This window comes from Leopardus geoffroyi, chromosome A2, assembly GCF_018350155.1.
Source record: "Leopardus geoffroyi isolate Oge1 chromosome A2, O.geoffroyi_Oge1_pat1.0, whole genome shotgun sequence".
Lineage (NCBI taxonomy): Eukaryota > Metazoa > Chordata > Mammalia > Carnivora > Felidae > Leopardus > Leopardus geoffroyi.
The window spans coordinates 169,509,562-169,532,584 of NC_059331.1; the positions used below are offsets into that span (position 1 = coordinate 169,509,562).

At 51.1% G+C, this 23,023-nt stretch overlaps 1 protein-coding gene across 2 annotated transcripts in view; it reads right to left on the reverse strand.

Moving 5' to 3' along the window:
* VIPR2 (vasoactive intestinal peptide receptor 2) overlaps positions 1–22,735 on the reverse strand; it is a 70,309-nt gene extending 47,574 nt beyond the window's left edge. For both annotated transcript variants that reach the window (XM_045496366.1, XM_045496365.1), the window contains exons 1-2: positions 22,549–22,735; positions 20,365–20,464 (exon numbers count right to left, since the gene is read on the reverse strand). In XM_045496366.1, the coding sequence (XP_045352322.1) occupies positions 20,365–20,464; positions 22,549–22,611 (163 nt within the window). In that variant the 5' untranslated portion in view covers positions 22,612–22,735. The remainder of the gene's footprint in view (positions 1–20,364; positions 20,465–22,548) is intronic.
* Between the last annotated feature and the right edge of the window lie 288 nt (positions 22,736–23,023).

Consider the following 23,023-nt stretch of genomic DNA (forward strand, 5'->3'; position numbering starts at 1 on the left):
ATTAATGTCCTTACATATGTGAGGAAAATATTGTTCTTAAAGAAATATTCAGAATAAGTCATCAAGTACAAATGAGTCACTAGCCTCTCCACGTTGTGCCTGGGCTGAACAGACCAGGGCAGGGAGTGGCCCTGCAGTGACACCACACATGACACCTCCGGACGCCGGCACAGGAGAGCAGGTGCTTGCTGAGCCTTGGATGAGGCAGGTCAGGGCCGGGGTTCCCAACGGAGCTCCAACGAGGGGGACAGTGAAGGTGTCCAGGTCTCCAGGGAAACACAGCAGTGGCCGAGCCTCTCCACCGTCGGGAAAGCAGTGTGTTCTGACCATTGGTCCGACCCCTGGCCGTTGGTCATTGTGAAGGTTCAAACATCCTCACCACAGAAATGACAAATTTCTGCTTAAATAATGAAATCGTAATGGAGACATATGAAATCCACGGGTTCATTTCAGTCACTTTTCCCGTTATAGTAAGATTTGAGTTAAGTACCTAGAGTCTGATGGGTCAATCCCTTCAATCGCTGGCAAGCCGTCCCTTTATTTGTGCATTTACTGGACCCACGTGTAGCGGGCAGTGCAGGGCTCAGAGGCTGCGGTGGCCTTCCCACCTACAGTGAGCGGGGAGAGCCGTCTGCCCGGCCCGGGGGCCGGGGCGCAGGAGGATGGCAGGCTGGTGATGAGGCATCCACACCTGTGGGGAGTCTGAGGGCCGGAGACTGCCAGTGACGCGTCCATGGCTTCTCTCTCCTGCTTCCCAACCTCACAGCAATGACACCCACAAGTGTGAAAGGGCTGCACCCAGAGATGTCGATAAACTTTGAAGATCAAAAGCATACATGTGCTAAGTAATGAGGCAGCGCCCACAGCAGGGCGAGAAGCAAGAGGAAGGCGGTGTTTGTGCCTTGGAGGGGCCCCGGATGCAGGACGCCGGGCGCGGGGTGACTGAATTCGAGAGGATCACGTCAAGTGTGGCTTCTGAGCATTGAGGCTTCCATCCTTCCTTCCCCCATCAGTTGTTTGTGGAGGCTGACTTTTGCCACCTAACTGGAACAGGACCACGGGAGGCCCCAGACCAGCCAGGCCAACTGGGGCAGGAGGGTGGGGGGCCCAGGAGGAGAGGCTCTAAGGAAGAAATGGCACTTTATGATAACCTCACGTTATCCAATTGTCTTGAGAGTATTTTGTTGTTCTGGTACAAAGTTTGATGCCTAATTACCAATAGATACATAGAAAATGAAGGAATAGAAAAGCCAGGCACTTACTGTTCCAGGAAAAGCATAAAGTTAGACAAGAAAGGAAACATTGATTGTTACGTGGTCAGCTGTGATCATAATAATGCAAACCGACAATTGCGACGTGACCGCTGGAGGGCAGATTGGAGGAGGGACGGAAGTGTGACAGGCGGGGCCATTCCCAATGAAAGAACAGTATGAACGAAGACATTACATTTGGGAGCAGAGACTAGTGTGAACAATGATGAGCAGTGTGGATTGTCTAAGGCACAGCGGCCAGGGGAGGCAGTCAGTCAGGCCTGCACGGGGAGCTTACTGTTGTCATGCACTCGTAGCAGCCCTTGGTATTTAAGATGACGATGAAAAAGTCGAGTGCCTCTGAAAGGAGGAAATGTCTGAGCATATCAAATAGACTCTGAAAGGTTACCTGACAGAAGTTAGCAACCATTCCTGATGGTCAAAAACTCCAAATAAGAAAATAATATAGGACACTTTAATAGGACAAAGACTGTTTGTTTAAATTAGAAAGTATTATTAGAGATGGTTAAACACAGTGTGCAAGCAAGGTCAGGAACCTGGCTGGAAACTTGCTATCACCATTGTTATTTAACAAAAGCCAGCAGTTTTAGCTAAAACAATAATTAAAAGAAAATGAACCCAGAGGGTACATTGCTATAAAACTGAGAAGTCCCAGAGCTGCACTTTCCAGTATGGCAACCCCTTGCCACGTGTGACCATTTAAATTTAAATCTAAATTAGTGAAGCCTAAATACAATAAAAATTCAGTTCCTCAGTCGCAGTAGCTGATTTCAAACTGGAGCTCAGCGGCCAGGCGTGGTTTGTGGCTGTGACATCACAGCTCAGGTGGAAAACACGGCTGTCTTCACAGGAAGTTCTCTCGGAGCTCTAGTTAAAGGAAGCCACCAAACCCTAAAAGCCACTCTTCCAAACTACCAAGAAGCTTAAAGCGAAGAGAGAAAACGGAGCCCGTCATTGCTGTATCTGTACTCTAGTGCTGAAGGTAAGCCAGTCCGGGCAGGTGAGACTGTCTCCCTGTGGTGGTTTATCAGCCAAAAGTGCCCACGCACATTATCTGAAATACTCTATGAAGAAATATGTGAGACTTTTTTGGTAAAAAATGTATTTTCCACTTATCACACAAATATTTTCTGTCTTTCAAAACCCACCAAAGAGATATGGAAGAAGCCTCTCATTTAAGTGATGGTTAGTAGCTTGCTGAACTGAAAAGCTAGGGGAAAAAAACACCTAAAACACAGGGGTGCTGGGTGACTCAGTCGATTAAGCCTCCGACTTTGGTTCAGGTCACGATCTTGAGGTTTGGGAGTTTGAGCCCCACTTCGGGCTCTGTGCTGACAGCTCGGAGCCTGGAGCCTGCTTCGGATTCTGTGTCTCCCTCTCCCTCTGCCCCTTCCCTGCTAGCGCTCTGTCTCTCTCTGTCCCTCAAAGATAAATAAGCTTTAATAAAGAAAAAATAAAACACAAAAGTGTATGTTTATTACTTACACTTGGAACATATAGCCAAAGCCTTTCCTTTGAGCATGGGCCTGCCCACTGGGCTTTGCAGAGTCTCTCCTGAGTACACATACCCTGAAGTCTGTCTAGGATTCCCACTTTGAAAGTCTGGACGTGGGCCGACAGACTCCTTCCAGACTAGATTTCCAAAGCTGACCCCAGCTGTCATTCTCACCTCCAACTCTAGCACTGTTCGGCGCCTCGCTTTTCCTAGTCTTCCCAGAGCGCACACGCTAGTTTTCTCAGAGACAAGTGCTTCTGTGGCTCTCCATCAGCTTGCATGCCATTTCATGGAGCAGTAGGGTGAGTGACAGCTTTAGGGGGCACTTGTATGTTGCAAAGTGTCCCAGAGGCTGCAGGGGGTGACGGGTGGGCAGGGAGAGCCCTCGCCAGGAGCCTGGCCAAGTTGCCTGGGGCGAACCTGCCAATTTCAAGGGAAGAGCACGTACAGGTGCCCAACGCAAACCGCACTCTAGACTCAGCAGCTTGGAAAAACTGACCCTCCACGTGTGCGGCCTGCAGACTTTTCTTAAACCTCACAGCATTGTCAGTGGGGTACACACAGGACGTCGGTGAGCTGCGTTCAGGAAAGGCTGCTGTTAGAACACGTTCACGTGGATGTGCTGGAAACACGGGCACAGAGAACCGAACTCTAAGGGAGGCACCTGTAGCTCAACCTTCTTGAGATCATCTCGTCAGAGGGCAGAGTCTCACCACGTGGGGAGGAATCTGCCATGATTAAGAGGAAACTAATCCTTCTACCAAATTTTCTAAAATATTTCCAGGCAAGTCATAACTCTCACAGATGACGGTGCCTGTGTTGCTTTGACTTCTGGATTTTTTTCTCATTATCTCAATGACATAAACACCAACGAATTTTCAGGGAAAGCACAACGTGGATCTCACTCCTGTCATGTCACACTTTCTGCAGGAAGGAGGCCTGTGAGGCTGTGCTTCGTCCACACAGCTGTGACCCACCCACCGCAGAGAAGTCCCTTCGCACCTGCACATGTGCACAGAGGGATGCCTGTCAGTGCTCCTGCAGCGAACATCAGGATTTATGTTTCAGACGAGGCTGTGACCACGGCCACACACACGGATACTGCCCTCTCTGTGTGAGGTTCCTGGGGCACTGTGGGCGGCAGCCATGCCCCGACCCATCTACCTTTCGACCGTGAGAGAATCCAGTCCCTTACAAATACCAACTCCCAGAGAGAGAAGCTTAGGAAGCCCTGGTGGGCCCGGCTCTTGGAGATGGACTGTGAGGTTCCCACGTTCACAGAGTGATGGAGGCCCATTCTCCAGCATGCACCAGGAAGCAGTGAGTAGTGCCGGGGGGTGGGGTGGGGGGGGTACTCAGTGGCTGCAGCCCTGCCTGTGGAGGAGAGGCTGGGAGACCTGCATCGGGAGGCCTTGTCCTCTGAGTCTCCGGGCTCTAGACAGAGTGCGGGGTGGGCCGCAGGAACAGGTGAGTGGGGAGAGGAGAGAAAGAGAAAACTGTTTCTGGCTGGGCACCGGTTGGCAGTATGCCTCCCTCCACATTTAAGAGTAAACATTACCAATAACTTCCTGCATTCAAAAACTCAATGTAAGTTTAAAGTCACGAGCAGCAAAGCTTCTTCCGGAATCAGACATTGCAGGGAAGCTTGGGAGGCCTGCCCAGAGCTCCCTCAGTGGGCACAACGGCTGCTGACCAAGGAGCCTTTCTTCTTCCCTGTTAACCGGCATTCGCCAGGTGGGAGCCCTGTGCCTCTCCAGGGCAGTTTCTGCAGATGGACTTCTCTGCCGTCCCCACTGCCAGAATCCTGAGCAAAGTCCCGGAAGAGGAATTTCAGTGGGTTGGCTGTGGAGGCATACTCTGCTAGGAACCATTTTACTGGCTTCCAGAAGCTGTATATGAAACGCTGTCAGCCAAGTCCATCTGCGTGAACACGCGAAAGAAACGGTTTTGATGCAGTGAGACAGAGACGGGTCCTCTGTCCTGGTCCCTGTCTCTGTCGTGCGGGTGGCTTGAGAGTTCATGTGCATGAGAAGATGGGGGCGGGGGGAGACACTGAAAAGTACTTAATAACAGAGGCAGGAGGGGAAAAGGGGAAAGGCCTCCGTCTGGGATCCTCAGCCCGCAGTGGAAACACACCATCAGATCCAAGGGCTTTCATGACAGATGCTGAGTTTTCATTTACTTTTTAGTTTTTAAACCTTGCTCAAGAAAGACTAGAAAAACAGCACATCTGGTTCTGACCACGAGCACGTGCTTAACTTTTCTAAACCTCAGTTTCCCCCTCTGCAAAGTGGAAGTGATCCCTGACAGCGCCCCGGGCAGAAGATTTAGAGGCTACGAGGCAAGAGGGTGCTCACCAGGCAGGGACAGCGCCTCACGCGCTCCTAAGGGTGCTGAAGTGCCCGCCCCTCCTCTGCACCTCCACAAAGCCAGGAGTTGAGCCCGACAACCAGCCCCTCAGATGTGGCCACTAAGAGAAACAGACGGGGCCACAGTGTTAGTGGTGATGGTGGCAGAGCTGACCGAGAGAACACCTCCTGGGGGCGAGACACTGCCCTCACCACTCTGGACACGTGAACTCATTGTGTCACCAAAACCCCAAAAGGCCACTGGTGTACGCTGCACAGAGGAAGAGGCAGGCACAAGAGCCCGAACCCCTGGCCCACACAGCCTCTGTGTGTTAGGGACTTAAGCAGGGTGGGGTGTCGACAGCCAGGGGGCCCAGTCTTGGGGGCAGCAGCCCATGAGGCAGTCCCCGGAAGTGCCAGGCAGGCGGCTCTGCCCGGGGGTGTGGGGCCTCTGCAGGGCCTGCCCGGGGGGCCGCTCCCCTGCAGCCCCTGTGGCCTGTATTTTGGTCTGGGGTGGCTCAGGCCAGATTAATCACTGGACATCTCTGAATAGGGAAAAGCACTTTAAAAACAAATGTCACCTCTCACTCCATTTGTCATGGCCCTCATCGGTCCCTCAAAATAAGTACCAATGCTTTGCCAGGGACAAAAAGAAAGTAGGAAACGTGACTGTTCAGAGGGTCAGTGGGACAATCATTCTAAAAGACGCAGAATTTTGTTATCGGGAAGAGACTCACAGCTCATCTGGGAAACACTGCCGTGCGGCGGGGAGGTCCTACCTCAAGGGGCTGCGAGACTGTCTCAGGTCATGAGACCCACTGGGGACACATCCAAGCCCTCATCAAATCCCACTGCCCCAGCATCTGTCCACTGAGAACTTCTCAGTACTTAAGGCCACAGTAACAGCACCTCATTGAAATATGTCTTTAAAATTCTACGTATTTTTCCAGGTGTGCATTCTACACCCACTGGAAGCATGTTTCCACGTCAGATGAGCCCACGAAAGGGGAGAAGGGAGACACTGTGCCCATGTCCCTCTCCTGACAGTCTGGCGTGCAGCATGCAGGGAAACTCACAATTCTCATGTTTGTTAGACCGTGCGCTGACATGCCTGTGCCAGACCTGATCTAAGAGGGTGCCGTCCCTTCGTGCCCGCCCAGTGGGAAATGCAGGCTGTGCCCCTCGAGTTTCTGAAGACTGGGGGCTGAGGCACAGTCTGGTTTCCCGATCAGATATGGGCAGCCAGCGGCCTGTGGTGTGGCAGGGGCAGTGAGGGCTGGGCGGGCAAGGGGCAGATGTGCCCAGTGTGTCTGGAAGGCTGAGAGCCTCTCTTGGTGGAAACCTCCACCCCCTCCTTCCCTGTGCAGTCGGACAGGGCTTCTGTCTCTCAGCCTCAGCCCCTGGTCCCTGCAGGCTGGCTCCTGGGCAGAGGACAAGGACGAATTCAGGGATGAGGCCGTGGCCTGTGCCCTCATGGGGACTCATCCCATAGGCCCTGAAAACGCCTCCAAAGCAGCTACTCCCTTTTGCTTTCGGAGGGCTCACTCATTGTTATTGACTGAAGACAGAGCCCCGCTTTGCACTCTGTTCCTGTAGGTCAAGGATGAACCAGACAAAAGCTGAGACAAGAGCCCCGCAGCACATGCGGCCTCACCATGCGGCCTGCCACCAGGATTGCCTGGGCCGTGTGAACGGTGTTCTCAGTCCCTCCCATCCGAATGAGAACTGGAGGAGTCCCGACAGGCATGGCTTGGCAGCCACCGAGGAGCTTTCCACAGATCCTCTGAGCTCTAAAATTCTTATGTAATGGTCTCTTCCTTTTGGTCATCAAAGTCATTGATCCGTTTCCCATTTCCAGCCCCCCTCCATGCCTATTATCAATTTAAAGAACTGAAAGTTCAATGGAATGACTCACCAATTTAGTTGGAAGAAACCTTTTGTACACAGCGCTTTGTCTGTGAACACAGCCATTTGTTCTGACCTGAATCCCCAGACAAGCCGACTGCTGCCCAGCCCCTGCCTGCTGGCCCCACAGAGCTGGCCCCAGGGCCGTGCCGCACCAGGCTCACTGAGGGGACACGGACTTTTCCTTTCGTGCTAGGTGCTCGCGAACAGGTGAACACACACGCCAGGCTCCGAGAGCCCCAGAGCCAGGGAGACTCTGTGACCAGCATTCTCCCCTCACTCTAGACGCCACATACTGGCGGGCACCCAGGATTCAAAGGACCAGATGTAGCCCCAACGGGCAGCTCTGGACCCTCTAATTTCTCCCGGAGGCGGTCAGCGCATCATCAAGTACCCCTCCCACCTCGGGGCCTCAGGTCACCGTAAGATTTGTTCCATGTCAAAACTGGGCTACTTGTAATTTCTGCTCTCAGACCTAATTCGGCTTCTGGAGTCTTCCATGGGCAGAAATGGCAACAACTTAACACTCTCCTCCCTACCCAGCTTTGACTTTCTGCTCAGAGACCACCCCCATACACACAGAGACCACTTCCCACACTCAAGGCAGGGTTTCCCAGGAGCCTGAGCTGAGCACACAGCACAGGAAGGACCCCAGGGTCTCTGTGTCCTGAGCTCAGGGTGCTTGAAGTAGAGACACGGCAGTCCTCCCTCCAGCACTGCCAGAAGCAGAGAACACTGCGTGCTGGGCTCGTCTCGGCATTTACCGTAAACAAGGCTCCCCAGTGTGGCTGACAAAGTCCAAAGGAAGCTGCCTGGAGATGCCCAGCAGGTCGAGATTCCCAGCCCTGTGGACAGTGGACAGAATCACCGGTAAACCTGCCACTGGGTCCGGAGGCTCCAAAACACACTTCCCACTCCTAAATTTTCCCACCAGTCCTTCCCTCAGTTTCTGGTTTCCTCCTTGTATATATCTTTGCATGTTGCCGGTTCGGGGGCCAATTACAAATACCCTGTTACGCTAAGTCCTGTAGAACCCTAGTTAATCTGAGCCCGAAAAGTGATGATCAAATCTTACTAGATGAGGGATTCCTTCTTTCTGTTGTTCTAAGGATGCATATTTACATCGTTTGTTCTTAAAATATTTACCAGTAAGATACGGCAAGATACATCCATGCATTTGCGAAGCTGGTTATGGTGCTAAATGCTGCTTTAAAAACGCTGCAATCATGGGGCGCCTGGGTGGCTCAGTCGGTTAGGTGTCCGACTTTGGCTCGGGTCATGATCTCACGGTTCATGGGTTCAAGTCCTGCGTTGGGCTCTATGCTGACGGCTTGGAGCCTGGAGCCTGCTTCGGATTCTGTGTCTCCTCTCTCTCTGCCCCTCCCCTGCTCATGCTCTCTTTCAAAAGTGAATAAACATTAAAAAATGTTTTTACAATGTTGCAATCAGGAATGATGAAAATAATGCTTACTGGCAGAAGCACAGCAGAAAGGGGCCTTTTGAGGGGACGTAGCCAACCCAGTAACTCTTCAGGACTAATGAATGTGCTCTGGACATTCACAGACCATCAGTGTAGGTGAAAGACAAGCACACGCCAGAAGCGTGTTCCCGGAAGGGTCTGGAAGACAAGTTGATGGAACAAGCTTGGGGCATGGTGACAACCTAGCTGTCTGTTGTCCGTGGAGGCAGAAACGAAACAACACATTGTCCAACCAACAGCCTGCACTTTCTTCGTGATGTAACAGGCTCCTAGCTGACATGAGCCACGCCCTCTTACCATCTGCAGTAACAAGAATTCATTTCTTCAACCCGTGTTTAGTGAGCAGCTACTATGTTCCCAAGGCTGCACTATCACGAGTTACCTCTGCCAGGAGGGCCTTGACCAAGATAGAGCAGGAAAATACACCACAGAGACATCAGCTGGGGACTGGTGCTTCATCATTCCTGGGGCTGGTGCACGAGTCCACAAAGCAGGTCCCTAAGCCTTAGGTCCCTGAAAGAAGCAGCTAAGCAGGCCTGGAGGAGGCCCTGGGGCCACACTGCTTCCGTAGGTCACTTGTGAGACACCTCGATTTTACACATTAGAAAACCCAAGTCCCACAGCCGACCTGGACTCCAGAGACATTTAAGGTGCTACAAGGAATATTTTACAGGGAAGGTGTTTTTCCGACAATGCCAGGATACCCCAATATTCTGTCTAATTAGGGTGCCGAATGAAGGAATGCCCTTCTCAGTAGCCTGGAGGTGAACTACAAGTAAGGTCTGGAAATACCATTTGGTACGACGTGGCTGCTGGATGGCACTTTGATAACAGATCGCTTTGAAACTTTGCATCTGGAAGCAGGAAAAGTCTTCTTTTGGGGCTGGTGGTGCAGGTGGGTTCCATTAGTGAGAGTCATATTCTGGGAGTCAAACTCACATTAGACCAAGACTCAAAACCCAGAATTAACCAAGGCTGTTAACCAAACAAAAGGATTTTTCAAAAAAGAGATCAAGTTCGAACTCACGTGTTTTAAAAATATGCCAAATTTGGGGCACCTGGGTGGCTCAGGTGGTTAAGTGTCCGCCTTTATCTCAGGTCGTGATCTCACGGTTCATGGGTTCGAGCCCTGCATCAGGCTCTGTGTTGACAGTTCAGAGCCTGGAGCCCCGCCTCAGCTTCTGTGTCTCCCTCTCTCTCTCTCTGCCCCTCCTCAGCTCATGCTCTGTCTCTCTCTCTCCCTCAAAAATAAATTAAAAAAAAATTTTTTTTTAATTTAAAAATATGCCAAATCCAATAAATCCCAAACATCAGAATGTCCTCCAAGTTGAGCCTGAGTGAATCCGATGCCCGTGGGTGGGACCCTCCGGTCAGCACCGCTGCCCAGGGATGGGCCGCCAACACCTCAGAGGCCAGGGCAGCACCCACACCCTCTCAGGCCGCCTTCAGAAGCCTGTGTAAGGCCCTAAGATGGTGTTGGTTTAGGGAAACTGATGCGTGTGCTAAGTCGTCTCAACCAGCTTGTGCCTTTCACTCACTGAAGTGTTTGCTGTTATCGCCGTTTACAAGCAGCCTCTGTTTCCTTAAATGTCAAAAATTCTCCAAAGCCTTGCTCCCAATGCCTTCGACAAGTCAGGACCATGTGAACTCCAGGCGGGGCAGGGCACTGCTCTGCTGAGAGGCTAATATGCTGGGCCTCCTGCCATGTTATTCCCAGGATAATCCTCCACAGATTTATGATCGGGACTTGGGTGACTTCCCAGGATCGTTCCAGGACATAGATCTACCAGTGTTATGAGGAGCGTGACAAATCGTCCTCACACACAGCACGGCAGGCGCACAGCGGAGTGTGACCCTGGGTGTGAGAACCAGCCCAAGCACAGACACGCCCGGCCCTGCTCCTCCAAGCCAAGGGTGCCTCCAGCTCCCTCTGGGACCGGCCGCTGTGGGAAATGCAGCTGTTAAGAGGGCCGGTACGACACAGCCGCCAGGGTCCCCACGAGTGCCTGCCAGTCAGTGCCCCGGGTCCAGGTCTGGTGACCTCCTCAGCCCCATCCCCCCGGGGGTGTGGGGGCCCCTGATACCTCACCCTGTCCTCCCTGCCCACCTCTTCCTTCAGCTCTGCCGTTGAGCTCTCGTCTGCACGCAAGGCCTTCTGCCAAACACAGTCCCACCCGCTCAGCGGCCCTCTGCCTCTGCCTCTCTCTTCGGCTCCCACGTGGACTCAGTGGTCCCCACCCCAAGGCACCTCTTCCTCGGCCCTCAGCTCTGTCTCCGGCTCCTTTTGCACTTCTGGAGGGCAGCTGACTCACACCGTCCAGCCCCCAGGGCCTCCCCGTCGCCATCTCTCTGCAGTTGGGCTGCTGGCTGCACCATCTGTGGCAACGGCTCTTCCCCTCCTCCCCTACAGCGGACACCTTCATGTCCCGCCTGGGATGTCACTCACTTAGCAGGCTGCTCGGCTCCCAGGGCCACCCTAACGACTCCTCTCAGAAGCGTCCGCCCCCAGAGCCTGCCTGAGGTGCAGCTCACTTTCCAGAATCCCTCGGTAGGCTCTTTATTCTCAGCAATCCAGGCTGGGGGTCAACTCCGTTTCCCTTTCCCTGTTCCTAGCCCTTCCCCGGGCTGATGCCCTGCACTCCCAACACGTGCCTCTCCCCTTCACTGTTGGTCCGAGCCCTGGAGCTTGAGAACACAGCCAGCACCCAGCCCCGCAGTGGAAACACTCCCTCCTCTGAACTCCTGAGGAGCAGGCAGACGGGCTTGCGTGGATCTTTTAGTGTCTCAGGGTACTGAGCCCAGGGGCTCACAGGACAGAGCCAAAGTGCTGGGGAAGGGGCAGTAGGAAGGACGTGCTGCCCTTGTCATTGGGGCTACGTGGGCAGGGCCCCACCAGGCATCCTGGCTGCACCCCCACTGCCCTCCCAAAGAGGCCTCTGTCCTCTCTCTGCAGGAAAGGAGGGAGCTGTGAAGAAGTCACAGATTTAAAAAGCTGTGTTAATGTCTCCCTGGGATAGGAGGGAGGGAGTCTTCGGAAGGAGCTCTTGGGCTGCCAGAGCACTGCTGACTGAGTCACAGTAAGCATGCCATCCCAGGGGGATCTGCCAGTGGCAGATGTCTGGGAATGCTCTGGGCCGTGGATCTGTCATCCCGGACCTCCCGGTCTCCACCTGCACAAAGACCACAGCAGCCGGTGACAGGCCTACGTCCACACAGAAGAGCAGAGGACTGAGGGACCCCGCCAGGGGTGTGGTGAGGAAACGAAGGCCAAAGGCACAAGGTACCAATCAAGGTCCTGTCCCAAAACTTCAAAACCGTCACTGTAGGCCAGAGAAAAGGAAATGCCGATTTCACAAACGATGGAATCCCTTACGCGAAGAGGTAGCTTCAGCTGAACATGCTGACAGTTAAAGTGAGCACTCGAGGGACTTAGGCACAGTCTCGGCTAATAGATCGTGTAGTGTCAAAGGAATCTCCTGTCTCTTTGAAGCAGACACTAAAGAGGAAGGAAAATCCTTTTCTAAAGCATGTTCTCGCTAAGACACCAAACATGGCTTTGTAAAAACAGCATTTGACTAGGAGGCCAGGGACCTGGGCTCTGTCTGCCACCAACTTTGGACGAGACTCTCAGAATGTTCTTTCGCATTTCTATACTTCGACGCGCCTTGATCCAGATCGTGAGGGAGGGCTGCCCTGACATCGGCCGTGTGCTCACCTGCCTCCTTCGTCCTGAGACAGGGCCCAGCCTCTCAGGGACACAGCATGCCTGGTGCCTCCCTTTGCCCTGCACGCTGGTGGAATTTGCACAGCCTGTGCTTCTCAGATCAACCCGTGCTAGAAAGGAAGGGTCCCTCCAGCAGAAGCCTTTGTGCCAAGAGGCTGAGGAACCCGGAGAAGGGACGCCTGCAATACAAGAGGGCTTGTGCTCACTGTCATGACAGAAGCAATACCGAGAGGCAAAAGGGCTTGGCCTGGTGGCAGGGTGTCTGGGAGCCGCCAGGTGGGAGTGAATCCATCCCAGGTCTGACACAGGACACATGACGTCACTGAACAGGAGGACTGCTGTGCATAAAGTGTGTGTAGTAAATTCGCAAAATACTGGCCACTGATTAGCTTATTTTCAAAAAGCATCAATTTTTCTTGGTAGTGTTCCCACCCACCCTCACTCTGTCTTATCTCTGAGTAAAGATGATGTAAGTCCTTAATCATTTTTCTATCACTGTCAGTTTCTGGTTCCAAGTAAACTGATGTTATTGTATGCCTACATTCTCTGGTTTCCCTTCAGAAATCCTACTGCCTTTTGACTCAAAGCCCTGTTATCCCTGCTCACCCCATGCCGCTGGGGACGTGATTTGGGGTTCCGAGAGGGGGTGATCATGTTCCATCCAATTTCGCTTCATGCCTTCCTTCCTGGTATACACTCAATAAAAACATGCTGAAAAAATTAATGAAAGACAGACTCAGCCAATGTGTCCGCAAATGACAAGAGAGCCTCATTTTCACTCATGCCATGATACAAGGCAGCCGCTCAAAACCAGAGGCTTGGCCACAGGGCATTTCAAAGCAGCTCCCCAGAATTGGTGCTTAACCCAGAAAACCCTACAAAGCCTTGCAACTGAACACCTTCAAATCTCCAAGTCCTTGTCAGGAAGGGCTGACCAACAATCAAAAGTGTGCAGGAGAAAATCCACCAAGGATCTGAGGGGGTCATGCCATAGTGATACTCGTTACCTTCCATCCTCCAATGGCAGCACTGGCCCCGTGCCAGGACAGCCAGTGCCAGGCAGAAACCGTGGCTCTGTCTGACGTGTGTGCACAGAGCACAGGTGCGGGGGGGGGGGGTGCTGGGGGCCTCCACAGGGCTCTCATGCCAGGGCAAAAGACCCCAGAGACAGCAGGCTGCAGAAACTCCCGCCTGTACACACCGCACGTGATGGGTGTGCAAACGGGAAACAACAGAACGTCAGTCGAATCAGAACTTGTGCTGCCAGGGTCATCTGGGGAAGAAACCCAGCTTTACAGCCCAATTCCCACCAACCAGAAGAGCAGGAGAACATGCCACTGGTCCTGTGAGAATCTGGGAGAAGGAAGAAATTTGGGCTTAGAGGGGAACACACGAAGCAAAGAGGCAGAAGCAGTGAAGGCCATTGTTGAGCCGCTGAGCTGAGCTTTGGGGTCACCAGCACCAGGGACTTGGGCCGGTCTTAGAAGAAAGGACAGGAGAAGTGACCCTGGTCTGAATCAGTGCAGTGTGAGCCCACTTCGAAGTCCCTTCCTGGGATTTAACCTCAGGTCATAGGCTTCTTCTTCCAAATAAGATCAGCGATCGCCGTGGCTTCTAGGTGTGCAGGTATCTCACTTACGAGAAACCGATTTCTTGTTTACGATTCCTGTTGTGAGTCTAAACATAAAAATTTAATTCAAGGTAGAATCTTTCTCAGTGAGATTTTTTTTTCCTGTAAATAGTAAACTGAGAGTCATTACTTTCAGAAAATTCAATAAATGATTATTGATTATTTATATAACCAAGGCTACTAGCTGATTCTAAGGAGTTTAGAATTACGAGAAATCTAGCCAAGGAAAAAAAAAAGACCCAGTTCAATGGGAAAAGACAGATCAGGCTATTTAATCTATCGGCCCAAAGAGATATTTGGACTAGAACAAGAGCCCACCACGTCAGTGGGGAGGGGAGGGGGAAGAAGCGGGCCTCTAGCACCACACTGACATCAGAAGGGCAGCTGCATTCTCCTTGGCCGTGCCGCGAACTTCCAGAATGCCTCCCTTCAGACCCACATGAATAGAAGACGGTGGGTACTCTGTTCACGCATCTGCTTGCGTGTCTGTAAGGACCGGGGATAGAAAGCCACGAATATGGAGCTTGCTCTTCAGGGGCTCGTGCTCTGCAGGGAGAAAGACAACCACAAAGCAGATGGAGCATGTGACAGCAGGGCTCTCTGTGCACGGGCCACGCTGGCCAGAAACAGGTGCCTCGGACAGGTGGGGATCCAGGAAGAGTCTGCAGAAGAGACAGCTTCCTCACTTGATTTTCTGAAAGGGTTTAGTTCCCTTTGTGATAAAAAGGTGCAAGGAAGAGATGAGACGTAAAATGGGATGTAATCACTTACATTTTATGTGACAAAACCATCACAGAAATAAGAAAGCTGTTAACGAGTTATTCAGTCACATGAGGAGAATATTTCCATTTCATGATCAGTGGCTTGAAGTCCACCGTCAAACGCTGGTGAAGTATTTTATTCACATGAACAAATGCAGGCATTAGAGCACAGCTTGTAAGCTCCCTAAAAGCCTAGGAGCCCGGGACAGACGGATCAATAGTATGTTAGAACACTACGCATCTCTTAATAGAATATTTAAATACACAGCCGCGACCAAATACATTGCTGAAGTTGAAAACAAAAAGAAAGACCGAGCACAGACCGGAGTGTATGGGTACGTGGTGCCTGGCTTACGTCTGTACAAAAGGGAAACGGGGACACATTACACACTGTGTGTGCACGGTCTTTAGGAGGTAAGGGAGGGGTGCTGGAGGTTTGGAGTGGGGAACGTTAGCCATTAGACACGTTTTTGAATGGTATTTTTTCATGTGCATATATCACTTAATTTTTAATGTGAAAATTTTCATTAATTTGTTCAGCAAAAGCTTATTCAGTATCTTTTTAAATGCCAAGTACTGTGTAAGACCTTGGGCCATGATGGAGACGAAATGCCCTCTCCCCCTTGAGGACAGTGTGGGGGGACAGCGAGCCGTGGTCACAACAGTCATGCCGTGGAGAAGAAGAAGGACATTCAAGCCTACTGAGAAGCCGCTGTCCCGGGACGAGCGCTGACAGCTTTGTCCCAACTGTCTTTTTGAGAATGTCTGTGAAACAGGTTTGACGGACAGACACAGTGCCTCCCTCTGGGCTGACCCCAGTAAATGAGAGAGCATCTTTCTCTGGAGCAAAGCCTGGGCGGGAGGGCCAGCAGCCTCCCGTGACACTGAGGGCTCCTCAGCTGTGACACAAACCGCCCGCGGGCACCGCGTCAGTCCTGTGGGATCTGGGGAAAGGGAGTATGTGAACATGACACCCCAGCTGCCTGTTTGCTGGGAGCGGTCAAGTCTGTCTCTGACCCAGGGTCCCAGGCCTGCTGTCTCTGACCCAGGGTCCCAGGCCCGCAGGCATCTGTGAAACCGTGGCAGCCCAACTGGTTAGCTTGCAAGTATGGGGACTCCAAACCCCTCACAGCTCTTGACACGTCGATCAAAATTAATGTAGTGAGCACCCTTTGTTTAAAAAAGTCAGAGAAAAGTAAGTCTTCTAGTGGAGCGCTTCCCATGGCCCTGGTCCTAAGCTAACATTTGCCATCACGGCCATTTCAGCCCGGCACCTTCATGGTCCAGCTCAGGGGGTGGAGCTGCCAGGAAAACCCAGGCGCCACCTCTGCTCCTCTCAGACACAGTCCACACCCCTCCAGGTCTAGGCAGGAATAATACAAAGTCCCACGAAAGTTCCTGTCCGATCTGTGCACAGGCAAAGCCTGCAGGAGCTGACTCATGCCCTCCCCACGCAGGTCAGCCCGGGCCACCGCTAGGGAGCACTGCCGGATTTTAGCTGTATTTTTAGGCACCTGTGGCCTCAGAAGGCCTCATACGTCTATTAGGAGCATTAAGTTAGTCTTGTCGATGAATTAATATTAAGTGGCAAAGCTCTAAATACTTCCTAAGCTTTTCTTCCTTATAAAGTGAACCCTTTAAAGGGGTTTAGAATTGAAATTGTTTATTTTGTCTGGATTTATGTGTTTGTGTTTGTTTTAGATTCAGCACGTAATAAAAAGAATTCCTTGCCAGATTTACACGAATCACCTTACTATAACTGAAAGCTGGTTTTCTTTGTTTCCGTTTTCACGCCAATTTCTGAATCTTACAAATTTAAAAGTAGATACTACGGACCCTTAATATCTCCTGTCACTTTTACTTCTGCCGAAAGTGAGCAAACGTACACTTTCATCCGATCAGAATGCCTTCGCTCTGCTCCTGGCTTACCTCATGTACAGTGTCTTTATTCTGGTGACTTATTACTATCTATAACCCTGGCATTTGAGCTCTGCATATTTCAAAAAGTAAGAAAAAAAGGAACTTGGAACACAAATTGTCTCTCTTTACAGAAGCTGACGGGTGGCCAGGCCTAAAGGACTGTCACAATGCCACCTGTCTCCTGAAGGGCAGCTGGCCTGTTAGAGGGCTCTTCCTGCCGACCCAAAGGTGAAATGGGTCACGTGCAGATATTTTTGCTATAGAGCTAATAGTAATAATAAACATTTTCAATATAAGAAAATGTCTAAGGACTCACACTTTGTCATTGCAAGAAAACCGAGGGACGTTTTTCTCCACCACTCCACACAAGGAAGATGTGTGACGGCCTCTATCTAAAAATACCATGTTCTCTTTGCTCCAGCTGATGTCAAGGTGAGCTTAGTGATTTTCAAAGACTGCCCTTACTTAGATACTGCCGTCCAGCCATCTGGTGTGGGTCACAGACAGATCACTTCTGAGACCCTGAAGACGAAGGCAGGAAGGGCATGTGAAGGAGACCGTAATGAATGTTGGAAACGTCCTGACCCGTCTTCGTACCGTCACATGCAAGAATCTGACAGCTTTCAGGCAGTGTCTGTCTGCCCCAGAGGGGGTTTGCTTGTCTCCTGCCAAACTTTTTAAAAGAACTAGTTGCAAACTCTTAAGAAATTGGAATATTTTATGTGTAAGTTTGCATTTCCGTGTTGTCTGAACACGGGAACTGGGCAGGCTGGCACCTGCATTTCCTCACGGTAACAACTGAGGGTCGTAAGGAGGAGCTGCCATCCACAGTTCCCAACATCCCCACCGTCCCATGTTGCCCCTGCCCTGCCACACGGCCACCAGCTCTCTCTTAGGCCAACACTTGAGACTCATGAAGGGCTGGCCAGGGACTAGGGGTCAGACCCGTGCCTTTGGAACAGAGTAAAACTAAAAGGACATTGTTTTGAACTAATGAATTCCACACTCCCTCTATGGGAGACAACTAGGGATAAAGAATCTTTCATATATTAAAAAAACCCTGATTGTGGATCGTAACATCCTATTTCATAATGGCAGAAAGCCTAACTTCCCTGAGCTAGTCTCGTTTCCCACCACACAGCACCCATGAGGTGAGTCACTGGCACAAACTTACAGATGCCCCTTCTGTCCTGCTTTGTCCGTTATCCAGCCAGCCCCTGGCCAACTGTGATGGGATTCCTCAGAGGGAAAGTCATGAGCCATATTCTAGTTTTTAAATGTTAAGTGTTCCTTGCTGCCCACTGAAACAGTGCCAGTTTTCTATTTGTTAACAAAATGTTCTTGAGGAATGTGGGAAATCAAGAGTGACAAAGAAGCCACACTAAGCATTCTAGGAGCTTTTCCCTAAAACATCAGTTGTGAGAGAAGCAAGGGGAGGGAAGTAGACCCCAGATGCATGCGAGGGACAGGTGTGTTGTCTGCAAACAATCTATCAACAATCATGAAATCGAGTGCAACCTGTGGGCATGTGCCAGCCACGTCAAGGCAATCTTCCCTCCCCCATTTCGGGAGTGTCTGTGCGTATCCACAGCGGATGGCAGAGGGCCTGGGGAGTCTGCAGGAATTGGACGTGTTCGGCCCCATGGAGCCTGTGAATGAATGCCCTTTGAAGAGTGGAAGAACTCACATGAAGAAGCAGGTCTGTTCATGCTCCAGGAGAAAAATTAACGCCAGTGAGTGAACGCCATTTGTGGGCAGCCTCAGAACACGCCAACAACTTGACTGTGCAATAATGGCGTGAGGGGGTAAAGTTCCCACTCTCCAGGAGTCTGTGGACAGCCCGGGGTCACCTACCGAGGATGCAGCAGACAGCATTCCATCCCCCTTCATGCAGGAGGCAGTGTGGACAGAGCTGCAGGGCCCTGGGTCCACTGGCCACTCACCAGACGATTCTTAAGTCTGTCTCTTCTCAGCATTTATTTGTCTTAAATCTCTTAATTTTCACCACAGGGAACAGACCTCAGTGGCCATGACGACTGTTCCATCTTGAGGTTCTGGCTGGCCGAACCAGTGTCTCCTCTGTCCTCACACCTGGCTCGTGGTCAGCATAGAGTTCTGCACAGGAGTGACGCCCGGTCCACATTTGCTGTGGGGCTGAGCTGCTTCATTCGCCTTTCTCTGGTCAGAGCTCTACCAGACCATTTGGAAGATGTGGCCTCAGGACCACGTGTGCATTACCAAAATCACAGATCTTTAAGGCTGGAGGAGTCCTGCGGTCACAGACCTCATTTTTCAGCCAAGCAAGCGGAGGCTCCAGAAGGGACCAGAAAGAGCACAGGATGTCTATGTTAGTAGAGGGCTGGTGCCATACTGTCCAGCATGGGAGCCACTGGCTGTGGTGAGTACCCAAAAGGTGGCGGGTCCAAACTGTAGAGCAAAATAAATGCTGGAGTTCTAAGACTTGGTATACAAAAAATGTAGATTTCTCATCAATATTTTCTATTGATTACAAGTTGAAATGATAATGATTTGGATGTATTTGGATATAAGGCTGGGTTTCTAAGACTTAGTATACAAAAAATGTAAAATTTCTCATCAGTATTTTATATTGATTACTAGTTGAAATGATAATGACTTGGATACAAGTATTAGGATAAAGTATATTAAAATTAATCTCACATTTTTAAAACTTATTTTAATGTGGCAACTAGAATATTAAAAATTCCCTATGTGGTTCATATTCTATTTCTTCTGGGCAGTGCTGGTCTAGAACAAAGCCTGTGTCTGTAACTCTGGTCTGAAGTCCCTCTGCAGGACACTAAACTATTTGAACACATAACACAGTCTTACTTTGATTTTAATTTGAGAAGGGACAGAGAAAGGAAAGTTGAAGGACAAAAGGTTTTTGCTACTGTGATAATTTGGGTGTTGTCACAGCACCTTTCTGAGTTTATAGACCTGGAGCGTGTCTAACTGCAATGTATGTGGTCCCAGCATGTGTCCTTTGACCTGGAGAAAATAAAAGGAGCAAATTCACGGTATTCACAATAGGGGTTAGACACAATAGCGTCTTTGGGAAAACACAAGTCTCATTTTCTTGTGTGATTTCTGACATTTCCACCATTCTTTTTTTTTTTTTTAATATATTTGGTGGTGTTTTTTTTACTGTTTATTTATTTATTTATTTATTTTGAGAGAGAGAGAGAGAGAGAGAGAGAGTCAGTGTGTGTGCGTGTGTGTGTGTGTGTGTGTGTGTAGGGGAGACACAAAGAGACAGGGAGACAGAGAATCCCAAGCAGACTCCCCACTCAGCATTCATCAAGGAGCCCAACACAGGACTTGATTCCATGAACCATGACATCATGACCTGAGCCAAAATCAAGAGTCGGATGCTTAACTGATAGAGCCACCCATGCGCTCCTCCACCATTCTTAATTTGACAAAAAGAATCTGTGATGTGACTACAGTTTTTAAAGGAAAGAAATCAGATACTCATTCCGTAGAAATGGGAGTTGCTTTTGCAAAGCATAACAATGCCCATGAAATTATTTCAGTAACTGTTGCTATTATGTTAAACGATGGATAGCGTTACTATTAAGGATTACTATTAAGGATTACGGCTTTCTTTCAAAAGGTTTATTGTGTGAAGGATTCCGCCGCCCCTAATATTCATAGGAGTTTTACCAGCATTCATTAGAAAACAGTGGAAACAGACCTTTTCGTGAAGACGCAGGTGACCTTAAAACCTCAGTGTTTAGAGTGAGGCATCAGCTATCTGCCCGTCAGGTTATCTAGCTAGGACCATCACACTCACCCCGTGACTACCTTACCTTTGTATTTTTCTGTTTGAGTTCTTAGAAGCTCTGCACATTTTGTCTCTTCCTCCTGTATTTCCAGATGAAATCGACATTCTGGGTGAACACTGTTCACCTGGTCAAGGTTTAAAAAAATGGAAGTGACAAAAAATTCCACCGGAAGAGGAAAGTCAAACAACAGTTCTACAAAATAAAATAAAACACCCTTCGGTCCCAAAGTGCTCCCCAAATAACACTCATTTAAAAGCAATCACCTTCATATTTCTGGCATGGTTATGAAAACAAATTCACTTTGTGAAGGAATTCTAAAACAAACATAAAATCTAATAAAATATTTTTTTTACTGAGCAGGAAAACAGCTTACTAACATCATACACTGTATGATGTTGGTACTAATCTGGCAGTAATAAAGCTCTTTGATCCTAATCATCTTTCAGTATTGGAGCCCTCCATTTCGTGGTTCTTGATTTAATTAAAGGATGTACATATCTCCTCACAGACCATTCTCAATGCCCACACACTAGCCCAGACGCCTACACGCCTCACCTAAGGACCACAGCCTCTGCATCTCAACAGAGCTCTAACAGGATAATGTTATTCGTAGAGACTGCAGGTCACATCTGAAACTTTGGAATTGGTGCGAAGGAGATTTTCAGGACGATCAGAGGGGTAAGCAGGGAGACGAAGCGTGGGAAGGGCTGCGTCACTGTGGTTGCCACCAAACAAGAGGTGGTTGATTTCCCCTCCCAACGGATCGCAGGAACCAAAGGTGTAGTTAATATTGCCCATTAACGGTGAAAAGACAAAACGACACATTTCAGCCTTAGAAGAAAATATTCTCTGATTTGCTTTTATGAAAATCCAATGTTCTCTGTTTTTATTCCCCCACCCCAAGTGCTCACACAGCAGGCTGCATACCCTCTCCCGTGTCTGACCAAATTTTATTTTTACTCTAAGAGAGTCATGCTCTGGGTAGTATACTATGGTCATCTATACTTAATTATCCTACTATCAAAGAGGTCAGCTAGAACTCTAACCAGAAATCCAGTTTCTGAACAGAATTAAGAGGGAAACGTTGATACTTTCGCCACATCTACCCTCATTTTAAAAAAGACACCAAGCGCCTCCCTGCAGCCCATTTCCGGACAACCACCAAAATGTAGAAACTCCTGGTTTCAGACAGATTGTACCTTCCTATCTGAACAAGTCAATGGTTTCCATTTCAGAATTAGGAAAGTTATGTTGACTTAAAACATGTTTGTCAAGGTATAAAAAGACACTCTGGTTCCTGACATTCTTGGAACATGCAGAGCAAGGACTTACTTTGGGACATCTTAGAAATGAAAGCTGCATCAGCCAGAATAACTCCTGCTACTTCTAACTCGCTGGCTCTTTCAAAGCATTGAAATCACTAACAAAGGTCTTGTCCAACCGCCTTCCTCTGAGGGAGGAGAGGCCTGCTAAGCCTTAGCACCAGACAGGGGAGTTAGTAGGTTCTCTGCCCCCTAAGCAGTGCGATCACCACCTCCCTACATAGCCCCGCCCTCGGCCTCACCTCCTCAGGAGGGGCTGGGGCTCGGCGGGGCCGGGACCGGCTGCAATACGCACTCAACCGGCCACAACGGCCTCGCTCTACGGGGGAAGCAAGACACAAGGCTGACAATTTTGTTTAAAAGGTCTTCAAATGACAGGAATGTCCCACTAATACAGTCATTTAACAAACTGCTCTGCAGGGCATCATTTCCTGCTGTGCTCTCGTAGCGACGAAAAGGGTATTTTTCCGAGAGGAAACTTTCTTTAGCCACAGCGTGTCCCTCGGTGACACCCCGGAGCAACTACGGGAGGTGGGGGACTCCTCACTTCCCTCCGGCGGGGGAAGCCCGTGCAGGTGGCCGCAGCCCGGTCCCCTGACCCCGCTCGGGGCGCCCCGCGCCTCGGGAAGACGCGGCCGAAGCAGCTCCGCCGGGACCAGCGCCCTGGAGGAAGCTGGGTCCCGCGCCCCGCGAACCCGGGGCTGCAGACGCATCTCCCTGAGCCGCGGGGAAGGGTCCGCAGCCCCCCCAGACCCGGGGCGGGGCGCGCGCGGGCGGGCGGAGGTCTCCGGGCCAGCTCCCACCCCCCACCCTCCACCGCCTGGACGCGGGAGGGCAGCGCAGCCGGGGAGCCCGGGCGCGGACCCGGGTCGCGGGGCGCACTCACCGGGGCGAGCAGCCAGCCGCAGCAGGTCAGCAGCGCGGGCGGCAGCAGCGCGGGCGCCCTCATCCCCGCGCCCCCGACGCCCGCATGGGCCGAGCCGCGGGCGCGCACCCCCGGCTCCCGCGGTCCGAGCGCCGCGCGCCCTGCCGCTGCCGTGGGGCGGCCGCCTGCTTCCCCGCCGGCCCCGGCTGCTCCCGGCGCCCCGCGGCTCCGCCCCCCGCGCCCGCGGCCCCGCCCCGCGCCCCCTCCTCCCGCTCACCGCCCCACCTCCTGCCCCCGCTCGCGCCTTCAGCCGCCGGGAAAGCGGAGAGGAGATGGAGCTGGGGGATCAGGCGCTCGCAGGGCCCGCCCGACCCCAAGTGCAGAGGTCAGGGGAAGAGCCACTGGGGAGTGACCCCCTTTGGGAACAGGCTCCAGGTGTGAACCGAGATGCGTTTGCGCCCACTTGTGTCCTCCTTGTTAGATAATAAGCGAAAAG